The following is a 16,161-nucleotide window of genomic DNA, read 5'->3' on the forward strand; positions in this document are numbered from 1 at the left end:
CCCTCCTAACTTTTATTTGCTTTAACCAAGTTTTCCCAATTATGTGTTATAAATCTTATCACCTAATACTTTATTTTTTTCTTACATTGGTTATTATTTAGTAAAATGTGTGCCGATATGAGAAATAACCTATACTACACACACAATACCTAGGTTAAGTTTCTTTAATAGCCTTAGAGCTACTTCCAGATGAAAATATATATACATATATAACAAAACATTCTATGCATTATTAGATTGTATGACTAGATTAAAATGTTACAATTCTAATATTCAGATATTTTATACAACTTTCTACAATATTTGAACGCCAGGTCGCCAATAACAATACTGCCTTATTCCTAACATTATTTACTATTAAGCAAATTTTCCCAATAATGTATTCACTATCGTTTAGTACTTTATTCTCATCTTCGTTAATGTTTCGTAAAAATGTGCCAATATGAAAATAACCTAGACACATACATGACATCATATTAGGTGTTTATTCATTTTAAGTGCATATAGGATAGTGTGTGACTGATTTTCTAATAATCGTAAACATCGTGGAACATCCATAGGTGTCTTTGATGATAAATTTAGTGCAATCATTAATTCGAAAAAGTTTTAAGAACAAATAATACGCAGGCTATATTTATTAAATAGTGTTAGAGCAATTCCAAAATAAAAAATATCTATCAAAAACATTGTACGCATTACCAGATTGTATGGCTAGATTTAAATGCCAAAATTCTTATATTTAGTTGTATAATACTAAATTTCTACAATATTTGAACGCCAGGTCGCCATAAACAATTTTCCCTTATAAATACCTAACTAATCTTATTTACTATTAAACAAAATTTTCCCAATAATGTATAATTTCTCTTATAATTACATTTTTTTTTTTATACCATTAAAATATATATTTAGGTGGCCAAATTATAAGGGCAGACTTTATTTAAGTATATCTAGAGTTTATATAGATAGCAAAAAGTTTTATGCAATGCACATACTTATTTTACGTAAGAGTAACTAACTCTATTTGTGCGCTTATCTGTACGTTTTCACACTTATAAATTTTGGATTGGAATTGAATGAATTTCCATCCACACGTAAGAGAAATCATGGAAACTAAGTTCAAATTAATTCGCATCTTAAACTAATTTAAAAGAAAACTAAAGTTAGTTTAAAATGCGAATGCGATGTGGTGCGATAACATATGAAATACAGTATACGGAAATACATATTGTTTAATTGCAAAAAATGCAAAATTACCCATTGGAAAATCATAAATACTGTCTGTAATAATTAAGCCACCCACAGTTCCTTATAAACCTTTTACACAATACCAATAGTTTCAATATCTTTAGGATAATAGAAGTTATTCTTTCGCATCGGTATAGAAGACAATTCCTGATCGACAGGAACGCGAGTGTCGTACAGAGAAGGTGACTGGAATATAATACCAAATGTACCGACAAAACACGCGATCGTAAACAACCATAGGAAAAACCTGTCCAGAACCATTGACATGAATTTCCAGTCCTCGACCACCTGTGAAGAGTTAAATGGTGTGACAATAAGTAGTGGCTATAGGTAATAAATATTTTTGAGACATAAAACTTAAGAACAATAGTAACTAAATACAAAATTAAACATTAATGAAATGTAAATTTAAGTCTTCTCTGATATAAAAGGATACAGAGTTTACAATTTTATCATAATCGATTAATTTAGTATGATTAAATACTAGCAATTTAATACTATTTATATTATTAAATGCGTAACTTCCACCTTTTATCAATAGGATTTCGATAGCCTTCTAGCCTTCGGAGGTAAGCTCCAAATCAGACTAGTCCCTTCAAAATCAAACTACACAGCCGCACAGCCTTGATTGCAAATAATTTTATTAAACCTCCCATGTATCCGCCAGCTATGCCAATCAATAGTTCCAAACAAAAGGGTCACAACTCTAAGTGTAGACAACTTTGGTTCACATCTTCACCCATCAATGGTTTAGCTATCAGCGCGACTACCCACCCTGTATAGGATGGACCTTTACGATGTAAAAGGAATCAATAGACCAACAAACAATTATGAATGTATCTTGTCTTAATACGCTTCACGCGTGTTAATTTTGCTATACGGATGGTTGTCTTTTGTCATTCATCGCATATAAATTATTCTGACGTTAGCAAATAAAGCGACGAAACACAAATTTATAAATTTTTTTATTGATTATTATTATGAATAGCGGGATCGGGCACTGTCATGTAATTTTTTGTATATATAAAGTATTTTTTTCATGTATTGAATTTGCATTGTAATAATAATAAAGTAAATGCAATTTTGAGGATGCTTTTAATATTTTTATCCAATATAAATTCTTAGTTAACTTCAATAATTGAATCCCTTATTGAATCGTGTCCAATTATGCTAAGGAGTTCATTTCATTGTCCTGGTTTATTCACTTGTTTTCAAAGCATCTAATTGAACCCTTTAGCTACAAAATGTAAGGCATTTTTTCATTATTTCCCGTCTCCAATGGGTTTTGTGCTTTAGTAATGAAAGGAAGCGTATTATGGCGTAATTTCCTGATGTAGATTAAGAGGCTAGCGATAATGTAACGCTGATGAAAACTAAAGGACTTTGTTGTTATTGCGCGCGTAGTTTGGAAGGGCTTTTGAAAATTGCTACGTAATACATACATGTTAAACTTATGAGGCTTTGTTCTATACTCTATGGCTTATAGTGAATCTTCGATTTTAAAATATATCTTCCATCTATTTTATATTGAACTATGCAAAAATAGAGAAACACAGAATATAAAACGTATTTGAGAATATAGAGTGGAAAACCTTCATTTCTCTAGTATATACGAGCATCTACGAACGACTAAAACATGACTTTTTACTGCGAAGTACGGAAAGAACTGGCCGGTAACTCAATTGATATCCCTGGCAATGTGTCAGACACAGTTTCACGTTATATTATCAAACTCTACAGTGTAAGAAAGATCCGTTTAAGAATAATGACAAGATATTTAAAATAAGTTATTTTACGATGAAACTATAGTGTGTCTGATTTGTACAGTTTATGTATATAAAAATGTATTTATTTATGTTAGAACAACTGCTACTTAATTTTAATTTATTATGACTAAGTAACTCATGTGTGTGTTATAGTGTTAGTAACGAATAACGAAACAATTTTATTATGAGTAAACACGCTCAATTTCTGAATACAATTCGGCTATTTCGAAAAACTAAAAGTGAAATCGTGAACGTAGTGAGGTTCGCGGTTATCATACTTAATATCGTATCAATGCAAAATGGCATTTCTTCTACGACGGTCGGTGAAGTAAATGCGAATTCTATAAAAGTATTGTAGTTCATAACGAGATTCTACAAAGCGAACTCCGGCTCGACATAGCTCGTTACCGCACTTTTTGCATCCTACGAAAACTAATAAAGTTTCGAAACAAGAGAACTATTATTATATTACCTTTAAAGTAAATTCGATTTGTTTATTCAGACGCAATTTTTGCAACCGTCAAATTTGTTCGTTTTGTGAAAGAAATATTCGTTTTTAGAAGTATATTTTTTGTGAGATTTCAGTGTGTATTTTTTTTTTAATATTCCATGTTCGTCAATGCGATTAACAACGAATATTAGAAAATAGTTTTAATTAAATCTTATTATTAACTATTGCTAAAGAAAAGTAACAACAATTTACATGCATTTTCTTATAGCAATTATATAAATAAACAATAATTTTATCTAGCTAAAAATAGATCAGGACTATATCCCTACTTAATAGGTACACAAATCAAGACAGAACCAATGCTATATTTTCCTCAGAGAGTGGATTAAAAAATATACATGTAACTAACTATATTTGTAATTCCTTTGAAGAAGAGTTTCACCAGCCACCTAAAAGGAGCTTACACAACTAATGCACTGAAAGAATTCTATTAAAAAATTAAATAAATCCCCATTCATAACTCTCACTCGGCGCGTTAAAAGTGTGCATTAGCTTCTACTAATTTATTTACAGTAAAGCTAGCCACAGTATAAATTAATGCCACTTGTATTCCGTCTGGAATACTCAGTAGGTCAAAGTTGTAGTCAACGAGCCAATGTTAGCTGAAATCACTACGAGCCAGCGCTCAAGGGATTTGAGAACACTCCTTTACAAGCACTGCTCGGTAATGTTTTTGGATAGCATTATAATGGAATGATGTTACTACACTTCCGACGCTATAACGTATTATCATAATGGATTGAATGGAATGGATTATGGAAATTAACCCAGTAAATATGCATTTCCTTAGTAAAATTTTATTATGCGGAGTTATTAATTTCTTTTTTTTTTTTGTTGATTTCTTTGTTTATTTATTTATTGTATACGGATTTGTTAGATTTTGGTTTTGGGTTTTTAGAAAGCGTGACTTTCTTGAAACTTAAAATAAATTACCTATTCTATATTTAACAATAATTTCTTCTATTCTAAAACGAAATAAATCATGCTGTTCTAAATTTTCGAAGTAACGTTATAGAATTGAAACATTCCTCTTTCGTGTCTACATAACACCCGACCAGGCCTGCGGCCAAAACATAATTTCCACACCTCATATCACATTTACACAGCAACAATTCAATGTTAATCAGATGAAAATGCCATTGTTTGCATTAGATACGCTATTACTACAATATTAAATTATTTAACAATAATTTTTTCTATTCTAAAACGAAATAAATCATGCTGTTCTAAATTTTCGAAGTAACGTTATAGAATTGAAACATTCCTCTTTCGTGTCTACATAACACCCGACCAGGCCTGCGGCCAAAACATAATTTCCACACCTCATATCACATTTACACAGCAACAATTCAATGTTAATCAGATGAAAATGCCATTGTTTGCATTAGATACGCTATTACTACAATATTAAATTACATTCAATACGTAAACAACGGTATCGCAGTGAACCAATTCGATTAATCCTTAAATTATCTAGCACGTAATGTAAATTTAAACAATGTTTGTATGAATTTAATTATTTCGATATGTTCACACGGATTTTGGTTAAGCGAAATATTAATGCAAGTATTGATATATTTCGTGCAACCATAAACCGTATTAAAAGTTTAAAGATAAACTTGTATGGGCGATTTCAATTAAATTTTTGCACGAGTATTTATGTCATATTATGTGCGTTAAAATGACAAGTAAACAAATACATATTCTTCAACGAAAAAATGTTTTTTTTTTAAATCATTCTGCCGATCTACGTTAGAGCGTAGTTATAAAAAACATGGGATTAAACATTGAAGCAGACCTGCAATGGGTAAATCGATAGTTCCATGGACGATTTAACGCTACGAAAGTACCGTTGGATTTATTTTGTTTCATGAGAAAGAAAAACGAAAACAACTCTATATGTCATAGGTGGTAAAATCGAATTAATATTAATCTTCAATTTCAATTGAACATATAGTTCAAGAAACTTTAATCCAATAAGCAGCCAATAAATCTAAGAAACAGATCAATGTGCTAAAATATTGAAGTAAGTAGCGCATATAAAATGAATAGCTTCCCACAAGGCATTTCAAGAGTGCAACTGATGCACTTTAGAAGAATGTTCTGAATTTTTATACCCCGCCGCGTTTTATTGCGAGATTAAATTTTAATATTCACCACGTGTTAACAATGTAAATTTACAGTTTGATGTGCTCGTAAACTTTCTCATATGGCATACAGAAATTTGTATATTAAAATTTAGAAAAACGTGATCAACATCAAACCTTTCAAATAAAAACATAGATTGAAAATCTATTACAGAACGCCCAAGGCGCTGACCATACAAAAACAAAGCCCTGAAAACGTAATCTTACTTCACTGAGGGTTGAAGTAGCCGCATTGTTTATATTGGTGAATGAAAATCTTTCCAGAAGAATCGATTTCCAAGGTTTCGAAATGCATAATATTGTCACGTTTTTAAGTATTTTCCAATAGCAATGCACTCCTTGGGACCAATATGCCGATCCACTTGTTAAAGTGGTTTGGGAGTGGAGCGAAATTCAATATCCGCCCTTACCGCACATCTCATAATGGCTTCTATGCCTCGGAGACACTTTCGAGTTTTATGATGTTTAATATACTCAAAGGATATGAAATTCGCATAAACATTAATAGGTGTAGCTTATTGAATTCACCCTATCGATTATGACTTTTATACGAACTCGCGACTTTATAAGTAAAGACGTGGTGTTAAATAGTTAAGTTTCAGAAAGTCGACACTTTATAAAAATGATACGCAACGATACAAAAACCTTGATTAAAAGTAATATAGATAAAACCGTTGGGTAAAAGCTATGACTACTGATATGACAATTTTTTTGCTTTCACCATTTCCCATACAGTCTAATAGGAAATGCGTATTACAGTTTTGCTCTTTCAATTGTAGATATTATAGATATTCGGTTCATATCAATTATTTATAAGTAAACATTTGTAACATCCCGATTTAAGATGTAAAACGTATAATAAAAATTCCAATACCTTGCGAAATTGAATACAAGATCGCGGACATAAAATTTTCCCTCAGAACCGCACACAAACTAGCTTCAACTTCTTACAATCAGATAATAAGAAATACAGCTTCGAGGTCTTACATTTTTCTAGAAACTTCGCCATTCCTTTACGATTCCTAAGCCCTAAAATCCATTCTGTCGTTTAGGAACACGGGAATATATATTTTATTTCTATTCAAATAATGTTGAAATTCCATTGGACGTTCGAAACAGTTTGTTAGGTTTGTGGGTATAATATGAGGGAAATCCGCCTCAAATACTGTTAGTGCCTAGGAATGGGAATCCGTGTTTACCCCGATATCCAACTCATGGGAATGGTGTTTGAAAAAGCAATCAACTGAAATGAACGTAGACGTTTTGAATAGATTATTTTGTGCCGATGCTGATAATGGAATATTTAATGGGAACATTTTACAATATTCAGTTTTGAACGACATTTTATATTTCAATAGTTTTAACTTATCTGTGAAGTAGAAAAGCTCAATTAAGTAGGGCGTATGTCTGCAAAAGCATGTTTTTAAGGTTCATCGCCGCTTCATTTTGAGGTCACGCAGAAAAGCAAAGGGTTGTTTTTACTATATTCAGCAGTTTATTGAGGGCGAGCAGTTAATTGGGTCCCTTATACAAGTAGGCAGTAGGCCTGTGTTTAAATATATACTGAGTTCTGAGAGAATTATCTGCAGAATATATCGGTGGCTTTAAATAATACTCAGTTTATATATAATCTACAAATAAAAAACTATAATGTTTATGTATTTTGCTATTGTTGGATATACATGGGGAATGACGTATTTAGAAGAATATAATACTTGATTTTTCATAACACTATTGTGTCTCGTTTAGCGTTAATCTGAACATACAATTTAAAATAAATACATATACAAAATTCATGTTATCTCTGCCAGCGCTGAAGTATTAAATATATATATTAAATACATCTATAGACATTGCAAAAAACCTTGACATCATTTATAAGCTACTTCCGATAACGGAGATAAGAATAACCACCATTAATATAGAGGGAAAAGTGGCAAACAAACTGAAAAGTTCATTCTTAAAATGTCAGATCTTTGGTATTGATGGAAATAAATAGCTTGGCCAGCGTTAGATTTTAAATGAGTTAAATATTAACATTTAAAATTTGTAGCGCGGATTGTTTAATTTAACCAAAATTAAATCGTCTTACCGAAACAAACATAACAATGATGTATTAACATTACATACAAACATAACATTAGAATTAAAATTAAAAACAGTAAATTCACACAATAAGATAATCTATTTTCGAGACAATGATATTAAATCCAGTAAAATGAAAAAAATTAATAATTGAAGCGTCATTATCAAGGAGAGAAAGTAAACTGTAGAAACAAAAAAAGCACAACTAAATCTTCCATAAGCTCGCAATTCTGATCGAGAATTCTTTACTAATCCACTGATGGTTTTAAAATTTATTCGCCCGGAGGGTGCTATTTATATAGCCATTTCAAAAATGAACAGCGGTTATCTACGAGACTTAAAAACGTGTTCGGAATAACAATTCAGTTCGCCATCACCGTTGTCCTTGTAAAAAAATCGATCCGCCCCAGTTTAAAAGCTCTTTCGAATTAGGTTGGGTAAAGAACACTATTCCCGCGACAATTGACGAGCCGTAATTGTTTTACATTTTCCCAAGTTTCTTTAGGAATTATGTATTATTTTGTTGGTAGCACCACCGGCCGTTTTATAAGCGCTTTGTAAATAATTAGCTCGCCCCGGCTATATCCATTATATTAGGCATTTTTTGCGCAAGTTTTTCTAATTTTAACAGTTATTATACTAATGTCAATGGAGATAAATTGAACAGACTAAAAACATAAATTTTATAAATTGTTCTTCAATCCTAAGATATCAGTGGAGTAACTAACACGATTTTATTTAATAATAAATATATTAATATATTAATTCAATAGAGAAAATTTAGAAAATGCCGCTAAATATAAAGCGTTTAAGAAAGCTTGAAACAATATTTTAATTGAATCGTTAGAACCCAATCCACAAAAGATGTCAATGTTGACATATCATTAGTGCTAAGTATCCATTTAAGTCCTTCCATCAATTATTTCAAAAACATTTGCAGATTTTACCAAACCGAAATGTCTATTATATAAAAAAAAGCTTAGAGCATATTTCACATTTATTCCTAAATCACGATATAAGATGCTAAGGGAGAACAAAACAGAAATACTGTAAAGAATTCCTTTTGTATGCAGTTTCATAGAGACTCAATAACGAGGAAGCAAACGCATTTCTTCGTACATTAAACAAAGTTAAAATTCTACTATAGAGGAGAAAAATAATTTTAGATTTTCCTTCATGAAAGGCTATTATATCCTTTAAAACTTTGTAACAAACTGTGCCTACATGCTTTTGTCTGGTTCTAAAGGCGGGTCGCTCTTATAATAACTTCATAAATACATAAATAACGAATTCATTCTACGTCTAATATCCTCGAGTTGTTGAAGTTTTCAATTCTCTACAAAGGACGCTATTGTAAGAGCAAAGAAAAGTTTTTACAAGTTATTCTCGGCTGCTTAACCGGTCCGAGAATGATGATAGTTAAGTTCAGTTAGAAAAGTCTTCAATAAAACCTCTCTATTGGCTCTCGTCAATACTTGTTTTAGAATTTCATTTCTTGTTCACTGTAATTTATCCAGGTATTTAAATCAAATTCTCACAGTCATAACAGAGTCTACTACAGATATTTTTATCGTCTATGTCAATATAATTACGTTCAAGTATATATGATCTGGATCTTTTCAGAGAATCTCCTATCTCAGATTCGAGAACTAAACATAGTTATTGCTAGACAGTTAATGCAACCATAAAGCATCGCAAAGCTGTCTCGGTTAACTTGAATTTCAGTGCGTAGCGCAGCGTTTTAGATTTTGGCCGCAAATACAAATTTTGAGCCGATTATACTACTTCACGCGTTTCTGAATTTCGAGACTGTTTGAAAGCAACTGGCTAAGTGCAAGTTTTAGTCTGTACGAAACCATTAGGAAAACAGTAAGACAGTTTTAATATAATTAAGATACATACGTACTAATGTATTGATGTATGTTTTAATAGTTTTAACAAGAAATTATGTATCTAGTTGGTAAGCTTTTCTTTAAATAAATAAACACATTAGGTTTATAATAGAGTTGGAGTATTCGAACTTTTATTGGTGGCAATTACGTAATGAAGCAAGACAAATTTGTTAATTTGTTTCCAGAAAGTGATGGAATTCAATTCACAAATAAATAATACAGCCATTATACATTTGAAAGTTTAATCATTGAATTATACAGTGTTGGGAAATGTGTTGAGGCATGCGTATACTTTAGAATCTCGAATGTAGGCTCTTATGTACTTTATATGCAATGATATTATATACAATTAGTAGGTTTATATATAAAGATGACTTTAATGCATCCATTTCATTATTAATATTATTATTAAATACAATATCATGCTGTAGATCAATTTACACACATGCATAATTCCTCTTCTATATCTATTACTTATTACTTAATATTATAAAGAGGAAAACTTTGCTTGTTTGTTTGTTTGGTTGTAATGAATAGGCTCAAAAACTACTGGACCGATTTTAAAAATTCTTTCACCATTCGAAAGCTACATTATCCACGAGTAACATAGGCTATATTTTATTTTGGAAAAAAATAGGGTTCCGTAAGATATTTTCGATTAACTGAATAAAATCATCCAATGAAGTTACTTATTTTGCGTACGCTGCCTAAACTACAAAAGATAGAACCATAAAATGTTAGAATTAATTGTAGATCTTATAAATATCTACAAAAAAGTCCGCGACACACTATACCTATCTATGTCGAGTGAGGCACAATAACCAAATTTTTATTTAAAAATCTTGAATTTTTTTTTGGACTACATTTAAACGCGTTTATTTTACTCACGCTATTAGTCCTTATCAAAATAAATTATTTCATAAATAAGTACAGTTTATGTTGATACTATTTGGTCTTTGAATTATTAAAATTGGACGTTTAGTTTTGAAGTTGTGGTGAAATTAAAATATTACGATTTCTGCTGCACGGCCCGTTGCGAAGTGGGCGTCGATAAACTGCTTTCGCGTGAAAGAGAACCTTACAAACATCCATATATTCATCCATACCTAAAAACTTTCACGTTTATAATCTTAGCAGGATCTGGGTGTAGATGTACCACGGGCGAAGCCGGGGCTGACCGCTAGTCTATTATACATTTCGTTTTTATTAAATATTCTAAAATTCCAAATATTGTGCGTTTCTTCTGATCTCTCTAAAATAATTATGTTTTACTTGTACTAGTCAATGCTGATTCTAAATATACACAGGCATAATTATCAGAATATCTTATCACAATGAATCTGATTACAATTATAGTAAGCCCGCTATGTATTTCGAAAGTACAGTCCCTAATTTAAATTTAAAATTTTCCTTACAATGAAAATTTCTTGATTTATTTATAATGCAGTGTACAGAAAATACGATAGAGCTACGCCATATTAATGTTTCAACTTGTTGAACTTTAATAAATCTAACCCGTATTTACTACGCTTCTAGAAACTTTCTTAAGAAACAGCAAATTGGAACGTAAGGAAAAATCTAAAGATATCTCGAGCTAGCATTAGAGCTGGACACGCTAGGTGTCCCACAGGGCACATAACACGACTACACCTCCTGCGGGAACGCTATGGATGACCGCAATTTAAATGTGCTGATTTCGTCTCGTTACCACTAATGAGATTGACTAATTACATTCGCCGGGATTGCTTTGAGATTTATTAAGATTTGTTCTAGGGTAGCTCTTATAAATGCTAATTAGGACGGTCTTGTATTTGCCGTTCTGTTTTTGATGTTTGTACTCGATGTTTATATCTACTACATAACGTACTTTGATCAATTTATTATTCATTAACAAAATATTGACAAAATGAAATAACTCGATACAACATTGTACTCTAACTGTATAGAGTACTAATTAGTTCGAAACTTCGCGAAACCCCCACAAATTTGTACGAGCGTCGTATTCAGTATGGCAAAGGATTAAAATTAACGTTAAAGATAGTCACGTAATAAACAAGCTTAAAACTTTAAACAACGCCATTAAAGCTGTAAACCGTGTTCGAAGTTATGCACTGCTATTTCCTAAGAAATTAAAGGCGAAGTTGTCGTTTTAAAGGATCGAGTTAAAAAACTTAAAGAGTTATTTACGTTTAAACTAATTTGCAAGTTAAAGTAGCGTTCAAGTCTTGTAACTTTGATTAAAGTAGACAACTGACAACTTTGCTTTGACAAAATAAAAAATAAATATCATTTCAGATTCGGAAAGGGATATATTCGTTTCTGAGTCTAACTTCCTTATTTTGTAAATTTTTGACATGAATATTATCTAGATTTGGTTGATTGTATTAGAAACCAGAGATGAATGTATTATTCGTTATTAAAATAATGTTTGTAATAGCTAAATCATATAAAATATTACATAAGTTTACTGTTCATTTAGATGCCAACTACTACGCAATTTAAGTGGATCTTTAGAGAACAATAACTGTTAAACAAACTGCAAACTGTAAAAAAAATAACTAAAACATTTCTCATTTACGTCATAATTGTCAGTATAGCAGAGGTCATAACCCAGTGCCATTCTGCCATTCCTAGTGATCGAACGTATAGAGGCAAGTAATTTGTTAACAGTATTAATAATGTTAATGGAGTGTGCCGTGTTGGTTCTATAAATTGTTCCCATAGGGAAATTGGATTCAGCGACTTTTTCATTGATTTAGCTACAGATTCCAACTTCGAATTTAATTACGATTTCGGAATTAGAGCAGAGCGAGATTGCTGTATTGGCATATTCGTGTTGGGGAATAAATGAAATTCTCACCTTTCAAGCTATAAGTGAATCGTCATACTTTACAGTTACTACAATATTCAAGCAAAACCGTTAGTTGTTTACATTCCAAATTTAATTTCACTTTTACGGAAGTCTTATTAATTATTGAAATACAACATATTTATCTACCAGCTGATAATTAAACAATCTCTCCACAGAAGACATAATTTGCGAACGTGGTCTAACACAAATAACGGCTAGTTATAAGAACTCCAGGGTAAATTCAATGCCTTCGCGTGGGCGAGACCCAATGTTTACTCATTCATGTGACACGTGCCGTTGTGTGGGTTTGATAAAACATTCATTCGTTCATTACAGCGCACGCTCTGGGGACAATTCGTTCGCGTTTGCTGATTTCATAAGCCCGCAAATTGTGACGTTCACGCAATATAATTGAGCTCGCCTCAATTGAAGTGTGAATGAGTCGTTTTAAAACGATGTTTTTGTCTTGAGCTATTTAGAAATTGATTCATCTTTAGATTGTATCAAGAATGTACATTTATGTACAACTGAACTACGAATTATTGAGAACTACGAATTAATAAGAGGATAAACGAAAATAAGTCGATATAACACATCGTGTCTCAGTTTTAGTCTATATGTATTACTAGCTGCGCCCCGCGGTTTCACCCGCGTAAGTCCGTATCCCGTACGGTTATTGGGATAAAAAGTTGCCTGTGTGTTATTCCAGTTGTCCAGTTTACTACGTACTAAATTTAATTGCAATCGGTTCAGTAGTTTTTGTGCGAAAGAGTAACAAACATACACACATCCTTACAACTTTCGCATTTATAATATTAGTAGGATGTATGCGACAATATAGTATTAAACTCTTTTAAATAGATATGAAAATCTTTATTATTTTTAAAGACTATTTGTTGAAATGTTTAAGCTTGAATACGTATCGCTTGTTGCTTATAATGGGTACATATTTATTTTACTTTTGAAGACAAACTGAAATTAGTCCCATTTCGTTTTCTTCTATTCTAAAGCGGGGAATTTTGCCACAATAATGTAGACTCAATCAAGATTGTATTACATACTTTACTGCTGTATTTCTGTAAACAACGTCCCAACAAATAAATTGGAATTCCGTCAAAATGCTTTATGGGTATTAACTGGTGATATTAACAATGAGATGACGCGATCTATTCCTATCCCCTAATGCCTCTTGAATATTGAACGAAATCCCGAATCGAATTTTATTACCTTAACCGTGGAATACTTTAATTAAGATAGAGTGGTGGAACATAATTTATTCCATAATGGCGACTTTGTTCGCGCGAATATTAAATACACTTTTTTGTCCAATGTCGTAACCTTTGTTTGTCATAATCGTGGTCTAGCTTAATATTATGTCTTATATAAATATTAACGAGGTTCGATAGAAAGGCAAAGGTGCTAGTAATTAATATGTAAATAGAAGGCAAGGAATTTTTACTGATTGTAATGATAATATATATTGCTACTTTTTATATTCTTAGTACCTGTATTAAGAATTTCTAAATAAAGTGGCCTGTGACTTTGTTTCACACAGAAATAAGAATAAAAATATATTAGTGTGTGTAGAATTCGAAAAACCCCTTAAGAAAACTAATTATAACTTGACGCAAGTAATTGATACAACTGTTAATATTCAGTATTCAGTAAAATATATGATGTTGAATCCGACTTCACGTAATTACAGCACGGAATGTTTTAATTAAGTTTGTGCTGTGCTATTTAAGCCACGTGTTTTCTGTTATGAAAGTATTTTGCCAAAAGAAATATAACTATTCTTAATTATATTGTTCAGCGTTGGTGAGGATTAAATTTAACGAATTCATGATGAAACTACGCTCGCCCTGTGCTTTATCCATCTAAGAAACATGAATACGAAAACCGAATTGTGTATGAATTTTTCTTAACAATAAATACGATTAGCAAACAACTATTTATTTAATTATAAATAAAGAAAAAGATGCCTATATCAAAAAGAAGAAATGTGTTCTCCGAATGTAAAAGAAAAATGGAAAAATCGCAAACCCATAGTGCAGTTAACGCTAACGTAAATGGGGGTTTGTTTAGTTTGAAATTAAATGCAGATTTAATTGTTATCCTTGTTTAATCTCTTTGCGCAAACTTTCATTGAGAAACCACAGGATTTTCTCGAAATAATAGCGTAAATTTGAATGAATCTCCATAATTTTATTATTGATAAGTCTTTAGTTTTGCTTTGCATTAAAGCGGATTTACGTTAATGTTTTCTTATTAACCACGCAGGTTAGTATTGTATTTATCTATTACGCAACTTTATCATTCACCCTATTTATTATAATGTGGATAGACAACTCATAAGACAATTATGAACTTAATACACGACATTTTTCAAGCCACAATTAAAAATTTTAACTTATAGACACCAAAACCTTCGCCTCGATCGAATTCTAATGGCCTATTATTTTTTACATTTACAAAGTACATAAAGTACTCAAATCGTATAGTATTTTGTTTCAAAGACGATACAAATAAAAATACAAAATCCGAAAAGGACACAGAATAAACACAACTCTCTCTATCTATAATAAAAATGTTAAGAAAAAGTTATCTCAAATTAACAAAGAATCCCGAACGAAACCCCAATCTTTCAAATGCCAATCTAGAAAGTTCGATCCGCAATTTGGATGAAAAAACGAACATTAGAATAAAGCGAAGTCAATAGAGGAGGTGCAGAGGAAATCTCGTTGTTTGAAATGTTTCGCAAATGTTGCGAGCAAACATTGTCGTAGATGTTGATATTGCTGGCTGATTGTCGATGTGAAAGGATTTATTGAAGTGTTTCATTTTTATTTCAACGAGTAAACCAACAATGTTCGACGTGTATTAATATTTGTACAGAACAGGCGGGAGATTGCGATAAAGTTAGTATTAGAAAACTATTTATGGTCATAATTATTTTTAAGATGAGGGTAGTTTTTGATTTTATTTACAGATTTTGGCAGATGCATGGAGATTATGACTGTGTACACAGTCATAGGCGCTCGTGCCTGCTCCGTCCGGGTTGACCCGGGATAAAAAACAAAATATATTATAGCCTATAGCACAACCACGTGGTTACCTATTGGTGAAAGAATGTTTAAATGGTAAAATAATCGACTTAATGAATATAAATAATCGACTTTAATAAATATATTATAAGTATATCTTTCATATCAGGTATACAAAAGGATTTTAATATATATTTTTCGCAAAACTATTGCAAATAAAAAAACGCATTCTTGGGTATTATGACGTTTGAAATCAACAAGTGCACATCACTTATAATTATGTGTAACTAGCTGCGCCCCGCGGTTTCACCCGCGTAAGTCCGTATCCCGTAGGAATATCGGGAAAAAGGTTGCCTATATGTTATTCCAGTTGTCCAGCTGTCTACGTACCAAATATCATTGCAATCGGTTCAGTAGTTTTTGCGTTAAAGAGCAACAAACTCACACACATCCTTACAAACTTTTGCATTTATAATACTACTAGTAGGGTTAATAGTTATGTGTAATTTAACACGGATGAACTGTGAAATTCGCAATCAAAAAAAAAATTACAACACCAATTAAAACAAAAACGGGCGAGTCGAACTTCGTTAAATCACTTTCGATTCAAACGCGAG

At 31.5% G+C, this 16,161-nt stretch overlaps 1 protein-coding gene across 3 annotated transcripts in view; it reads right to left on the reverse strand.

The window, feature by feature from the left end:
• Positions 1–6: 6 nt before the first annotated feature.
• The window catches only part of LOC119839563 (acetylcholine receptor subunit beta-like 2), a 38,626-nt gene continuing 22,471 nt past the window's right edge, over positions 7–16,161 (reverse strand). For all 3 annotated transcript variants that reach the window (XM_038365914.1, XM_038365911.1, XM_038365910.1), the window contains one exon: positions 7–1,536. In XM_038365914.1, coding sequence (XP_038221842.1) covers positions 1,321–1,536 — 216 coding nt within the window. In that variant the 3' untranslated portion in view covers positions 7–1,320. The remainder of the gene's footprint in view (positions 1,537–16,161) is intronic.

Source organism: Zerene cesonia, chromosome 4 (genome assembly GCF_012273895.1).
Source record: "Zerene cesonia ecotype Mississippi chromosome 4, Zerene_cesonia_1.1, whole genome shotgun sequence".
Classification (NCBI taxonomy): domain Eukaryota; kingdom Metazoa; phylum Arthropoda; class Insecta; order Lepidoptera; family Pieridae; genus Zerene; species Zerene cesonia.